Source organism: Nicotiana sylvestris, chromosome 7 (assembly GCF_000393655.2).
Source record: "Nicotiana sylvestris chromosome 7, ASM39365v2, whole genome shotgun sequence".
In the NCBI taxonomy this organism is placed as follows: domain Eukaryota; kingdom Viridiplantae; phylum Streptophyta; class Magnoliopsida; order Solanales; family Solanaceae; genus Nicotiana; species Nicotiana sylvestris.
The window spans coordinates 104,505,587-104,513,077 of NC_091063.1; the positions used below are offsets into that span (position 1 = coordinate 104,505,587).

At 42.5% G+C, this 7,491-nt stretch overlaps 1 protein-coding gene across 1 annotated transcript; it reads left to right on the top strand.

Moving 5' to 3' along the window:
• The first annotated feature begins 1,666 nt into the window (after positions 1 to 1,666).
• LOC138873561 (uncharacterized) lies at positions 1,667 to 5,041 on the top strand. The gene is made up of 4 exons (XM_070152033.1): positions 1,667 to 1,804; positions 2,308 to 2,699; positions 3,285 to 4,231; positions 4,866 to 5,041. Exons 1-4 carry the CDS (start codon positions 1,667 to 1,669, stop codon positions 5,039 to 5,041), a joined length of 1,653 nt encoding a protein of 550 aa, XP_070008134.1.
• The last annotated feature ends 2,450 nt before the right edge of the window (positions 5,042 to 7,491 follow it).

Sequence of the window (7,491 nt, forward strand, 5' to 3'; positions counted from 1 at the left end):
TGGACCGAGAGGGGTGCCTAATATCTTCCCTTCAAGGTTATTTTGAGCCCTTACCCTAAAACTCTGGTAATGCAAACTTGTCTAAGAGTTAATCGCTCTAGCTGCCCTAACGCACCATATTTCGTTAGGTGGCGACTCTTTAATACACAATTCCCAAAAGGAAATAAGTCATTACCCCCATGAACGTCGAAATCCGGACTTTCTCCGCAGAGGAAAAAAGGGGGCGCGACAGCATGGCGACTCTACTGGGGATACCTTTAGGCTCTTACCATGACGAACTTATCTTTTATGAATTAGTCCAAGCATGCCTTATCCCGTACCCTTTCCCCTTATTTGAATTTAACTGTCTATTTTTTTAAAGCATTTGTGATTTCTTTTATTCCTGAAACTGACTTGTCTCCTTGTTTTCTTTTTCTGTAACTGTCCTTCAATTATTTAAATAATGCATTTATTATTCTTACGTGCAAATACTTGACTACATGCTATTTATTTCTGTATAAATTATGATCCACATTATATTCCACTCGTGCGTAGTAAATCCTATAGCAACGCTTGATGAGTGGTTGCACTCTTCCTATTTATTACCCTTAAATTCGGAAAGACTTATTTATGGTAAAACTAGTCGATCACGGTGCAGTTGGCGCCTTTCCCCTCAAGTTGTCCGCTTGAGGGTACCAGTCTAGACCCCCATAGTAACCTTACTCTGATTGAAATTATGCATGCATCATGGTCAAACCTAGTCTGATTAATATGTTGTCCACATAATTATCCTTTAAGACAAGCCGTATCTAAAAGTCCACCGGGGTTTCCATAATTGCAACGGACACAACCACATTCTGTGCATTAATTTGGAGAACTAAATGCCAATATACTAATCATGAATGTATAAATAGTTGAGTTTGGTGGGGGAGAAGGGCCTAACCTTTTTGTTTTGCAGAAAATGAGGCATAAGGTCCCCAGATTCGGTATGGTTAGCACACTCTCACTCTTGCTAGACTGGTGGAGGGACCTTCCATCAAGTGACCAAATCAATGAATGGAAAGAGAGGGCCGTCAAATCTAGCAAAAAGTTGGAATATTTGGAATACAGTCTGATGGAATTGGAAGTAAGAGTGAGGAAGAGAGTCACCGACTGCCAGAACACTAAGGGAAACGAAGGAGGACATCTGGCAAAGGCATTCTTATTGATGAACCTACACGAACTGGGGAATTTGATCGACAAGAGCATTCAACTTGAGGAAGGTCCTTCCGAGACCGAATAGATTAGGTTTACTCGCTTTTCAAATGTAACAAGGCCAAGTGCCAGTAGTGACTTACTTTTCTATTGTCTTAGTGTCGTTTTGGGATTCGTCTATTTTTATATTATGAAATGAAGTATTTACTGGCGTCTAAAGTTCTACAAATCTACTTGTCGCTAGGCCTACCTCGGTCACAACAAGGCTCCCAAATTACGACATGAATTTATATTCCTGCAATATGTGTTTAAATATTGCAAACATTTCAAAATCCTTACTGACTTGTTGACCTTTTCGCTTTTTCTTTATTTCTTATTCCCATCCCTAAGGTTGGTTCACTCATACTAGCATTACCAGTATATCACACTAGATCTAGAGGCCCTCTACATTCTCCTCCTCCAAGCAATACAAAAGGTAAAGAAAAAGCAAAAAATGGATGACCTAAGTGGTATTCAAAAGGATAATGCTGAGAACGCAGAAGCTTCAGAATGTCGAAGTACTCCAGCACCAAATGCTCTGGTCTTGAGGTTAGAACAAAAGATATTGGAATTGCAAGGAGAACTTGAGCAGGTTCGCAACTTGGCAAACTTATCACTTACCCTGAATGTCCCCGACATCAACCAACAAAACACAAAGAACCCAACACCTCCCCAAAACACACCAAACCAACATTCACAAAACCCTCCTGCACCGCATCAATACGCAACCTCTCCCAAAATTTCAATCCCATACCAATACCAACTCCGGCACAACACCATCATCAACCAATTCATCACCCACCAACCACCACTTACCACACTCCCCAAAATACACCACAACCTATTCCCGATCCTCAAAACTCAACCAATGACCATCATTACACCCAAGTCCCTGGCACCCATCAAAGCAACCCTATATACCTAGAAACAGTACCTCACTCTATCCAACCAATCTCCTATACACCAGAATCCTTCGAGAAGGACCTGCTCATTAAAAACATGGTTGAAGAACTCAAGAAGTTTACGAGTCGAGTTCAGGGTGTCGAAGGCGGCAAAGGAATAGAAGGGTTAAACTATGAAGACCTATGCATATAGCTAGACGTAGAACTGCCAGAGGGGTATAAACCTCCCAAGTTCGAGATGTTTCATGGTACAGGTGATCCTAAGGTTCATTTGAGGACCAATTGTGACAAGCTTGTCGGGGTTGGAAAGGATGAAAAGATTCGGATGAAACTCTTTATAAGAAGTCTTACTGGAGATGCTTTGTCTTGGTACATCAGCCAGGATCCCAAGAAATGGTCTAATTGGCTTAATATGGCATCAGATTTCATGGACCGGTTTAGGTTCAATATAGAGAATGCACCTAATGTTTTTTACCTCCAGAATCTTAAGAAGAAACCCACCGAAACCTTCCGCAAGTATGCTACTCGTTGGAGGTCAGAAGCGGCCAAGGTCAGGCCATCTTTGGATGAGGAACAGATGAACAAGTTCTTTATCAGAGCACATGATCCGCAGTATTATGAAAGATTTATGGTCATTGAAAACCATAAGTTCTCTAATATCATCAAGCTTGGGGAAAAAATCGAGGAAGGAATCAAAAGTGGGATGGTAAAATTTTTTGAGGGATTACAAGCCATAATCAAGGCATTACAATCAGGAGGCACATCAAAGAAGAGGGACGTTGGGGTAGTAATGGTGGCCCAGGGCCCAAAATCTCCACTTACCTGTCAAACACCTCCACCCACATATCAAACACCTCCACCCACATATCAAGCACCACCACCCACATATCAGCTTTCATCTCCCAGATATTCCCAACCTGCCACAGTCCATCACACCTATAACTCCCAACTATCCCATTTCCAATCACCTCTAACTCGCCAAAACTTTTCAAGACCATAACCAAACTTTGACCGCAAGCCACCCAGACAATACACAGCCATTGCTGAACCCGTCGACCAACTATATGAAAGGTTGAAAGCCGTTGGTTATGTCACCCCCATTCCTGCTGTGGCATTAGAGAATCCATCCTAATGGGTCAATCCAAACAAAACATGTACGTACCATTCCAGTATGAAGGGCCACACCACTGATGAGTGCCGAACATTGAAAGATAATATCCAGACGCTCATTGATAACAAGGTCATACAAGCAAATAAAGTTGCACCCAATGTCCGTAACAACCCCCTCCCTAATCATAGAGGTGGTAGGGTACATGTGATAGAGACGAACGAAGAATGGGACCTTAAAGGGTCAATTGGGCTTATTCGAGAAGGCGATGACTTTAAAGTTACAGTCACACTTACTCCTATTGTGGTACAGACTCAGTCACCAATCGAGGTCGAGGTAGCTGCACCGGTCCCATTTGAGGTAGAGGTAGCTCTACCTGCAGTAACCCCCGCTCCATTCGAAGTAGAAGTGGTCACACTTTTCACAGTGACAGTATCAAGCACACCTCCTTTCGACTCAAAAGCAATACCTTGGGATTACGTTGCCGAAGCTCGGCGAAAAGAAAAGGCAAAAATGGGGGAATCCGATGCTGCACAAGGATTGACTAGGACTGGAAGAGTCTATACACCTGAACATTTGGGAGGACTAAGTAAGGATGCCACTACCAGGCAAACTGTCATTGAAACAAAGCCAGATGACTTGTGGAAGAAAGTACAAGCAAAGGAGTATTCCGTTATTGACCATCTGAACAAAACCCCAGCTCAGATATCCATTCTATCACTATTGCAAAATTCAGTGGCGCATAAGAATGCTTTAATAAAAGTGCTGAGTGAATCTTATGTACCCAATAACATCACTAGCGGAGAGATGACCAATATGGTAGGGCAAGTACTGGAAAGTCATAAGATCATGTTCCACAAAGATTGGCTACCACCTGAGGGGTTGAATCATAATCGAGCATTGCATATTATAGTGCAATTTGAAGACAAATTCATTGCCAGGGTTTTGGTCGGCGGAGTTTCAAGCCTCAATATTTGTCCGTTAGACACTCGGAAAAGGTTGGACAAAGGTATTCATGAAATACGGGTAGGAAACATGAACATGAAAGCCTTCAATAGGTCTCAAAGAGCCACGATCGGGGAAATTAGCCTTTGCTTGCAGATGCAGCCAACTTGGTTCGACGTTAAGTTTCAGGTGCTCGACATACCAGCCTTATATAATCTTCTGTTAGGCTGACCATAGATCCATGCTACTGGGGCCGTGCCTTCCACACTACATCAAGCCATGAATTTCGAATGGAATCGTTAGGAGGTGATCATTCATGGAGACGGGAGTAACCCCATTTACATCAGTCAAACCATCCCAGTCATTGGATATAGCAGAAGGCTAGGAGGGGAAACCTATCATCACATTGAACGCGTCAATGCCATCGAGAAAGATAAATGGTGGAGCAGTAAAATAGAAAGCATATTGGCATTCTGGGTATGAGTCCGACAAAAGGCTGGGAAAGAATCTCCAGGGTATCACTAAACCAATACAGTTGAAGGGTCATGGTATTACCTTTGGGCTCAGATATCAGTACACATGAAAAGAATACAATGATTGGTCACCTCCATGGCGCGGATCGTATTACCCTCTCAAGCAACCAGTGTCATGTCTAGATCAAGCTTTTCACCAAGCTGATACAATATGGGGAACTGCAGAAGAGGAAACATTAGCTGGGTTAAAGAATCTATTTTTGGAAGATGAAGACATGGACTACAGTGCCATAATCAAGGAGGAGGAGGAAGAAGGCCTCACTATTCAGACTGTGAAGAAGGGCACTGTTCTCAGGAATTGGACCGCCATACCGTCCCGGGCCCGCCGAGTCTCTGTGTAGCTTGATAGTTTTTATTTCTATAGCCATGCTATAATTTTGATTTAAAGACTTGCTTGTTTCAAAAATAAGTGCTCGATTCATCGAGTCACACTTGTCTGAATGTTGTTTAATTTTAATTAATTGCATTTGCTCTTTATTATTCATTACTATTTTCTACACTTTTTCTTTCTACAACGTTATTATTACTTTTCTTGATTAACCGGTGACTGTGACATGTAATGAGGCAATGCCACATGAGAATAGTGACTCAGATAATGAAGATGGGATACCTGAGGAAGTTGTTAGGGAGGTGGAAAACTTTGAGAATAAGCCCAAGTTCAATCTGGACGAAACCGAAGCAGCAAATTTGGGGGACACCGAGACCGTCAAGGAGACTTGCATCAGCATTCACTTGTCACCAACAGAGAAGGAAGAGTACATCCGTTTCCTAAAAGAGTATGCTGACATTTTTGCGTGGTTATATAATGACATGGCCGGTTTACGCACGTCCATAGTGGCTCACAAGTTGCCTACTAATCCCATGTGTCCGCCAGTGAAGTAGAAACTCAGAAAGTTCAAATGAGACATGGGCCTGAAAATCAAGGAGGAAGTTACCCAGCAGATCAAAGCCAAAGTTTTCAGGGTGGTCGCAAACCCAACCTGGTTAGCTAACATGTGCCAGTTCCAAAGAAGGATGGGAAAGTCAGGGTATGTGTTGACTATCAGGATGTAAACAGAGCAAGTCCCAAGGACGACTTTCCACTGCCAAACATACACATTTTGATCGAGAACTACGCCAAGCATGAACTCTAATCCTTTGTAGATTGCTTCGCGGGTTATCACCAGATATGGATGGATGAATAAGACGTAGAGAAAACAACTTTTATCATACCTTGGGGAGTATACTACTACAAGATGGTGCCATTTAGTCTAAAGAATGTTGGGGCTACTTACATGAGAGCTATGACAACTATCTTCCATGATATGATACACAGAGAGATAGAGGTGTATGTAGACGACGTCATTATCAAATCTAAGAGGGTTGCAGATTATATAGCGGACTTGAGGAAGTTCTTTAACAGGCTAAGGAGGTACAACTTGAAACTGAACCCCGCAAAGTGTAAATTCGGGGTTCCCGTAGGAAAGTTACTGGGATTCATTGTCAGTCGTCGAGGGATCGAGCTCGATCCATCTATAGTCAAAGCTATTCAGGATTTACTGCCACCTAGGAAAAAAGGACGTGATGAGCTTCCTAGGGCATCTCAATTATATTAGTCACTTCATAGCACAGCCCACAGTCATATGTGAGCCCATCTTTAAGATGCTGAGTAAAGATGCCGAGACAAGTTGGACCGAGGATTGTCAGAAAGCTTTTGACAAGATCAAGGAGTATCTGTCCACACCACCAGTTCTGGTCCCGCCAAAACCAGGACAACCTTTTTTAATTTATCAATTCGTATTGGATGGAGCCTTCGGATGTGTTATGGGACGACATGATAAGCCAGGAAGAAAGAAGCAAGCCATATATTACCTGAGTAAGAAGTTCACACCTTATGAAGCGCGATACTCTCTGTTGGAACACACTTGCTGTGCTTTGACCTGGACAGCTCAGTAATTGAGCGTTACTTCTGTGCCTACACCACATATCTTGTATCCAGGATGGACCCTCTGAAGAACATATTTCAAAAACCCATACCGACTGGGAAGCTAGCTAAGTGGAAGATACCGCTGAGTGAGTTCGATATCGTCTATGTACCTCAAAAGGCTGTCAAAGGATAGGCATTGGCAAATCATCTTGATGAAAACCTAGTGGGAGGAGAATACGAACCCTTAAAAATGTATTTTCCTGATGAAGAAGTATCATTCGTAGGAGAAGACATTACCGAAGCATACCACGGTTGGAGGATGTTCTTTAATGGAGCTGCAAATTTCAAAGAAGTGAGCATTGGAGCAGTTTTGGTATCAGAAACATGTCAGCATTATCCGGTATCTGCTAAACTCAGATTTCCCTGCACCAATAACATGGCAGAGTATGAAGCCTGCATACTAGGGTTCAACATGGCAATCAACATGAACATTCAGGAGCTACTGGTAATCGGTGATTCAAACTTGCTTGTGCACCAGGTACAAGGAGAGTGGGCCACCAAGAATTCTAAGATATTGCCATATCTGCACCATTTGCAGGAATTGAGAAAGAGGTTCACGAAGATAGAATTCCGACATGTGCCCAGAATTCAGAATGAGTTTGACGATGCATTGGCCACTTTATCATCCATGATATAACATCCTGATAAGAATTTCATTGATCCCATCCCAGTAAGAATCCATAATTAGCTGGCGTATTGTGTTCATGTTTAGAAGAAACAGATGGAAAACCTTGGTTCCATGACAACAAAGAGTATTTGTCAAAGGGAGAGTATCTAGAACATGCAAACCACACTCATAAACGCACACTCTGGAGATTGTCCAAT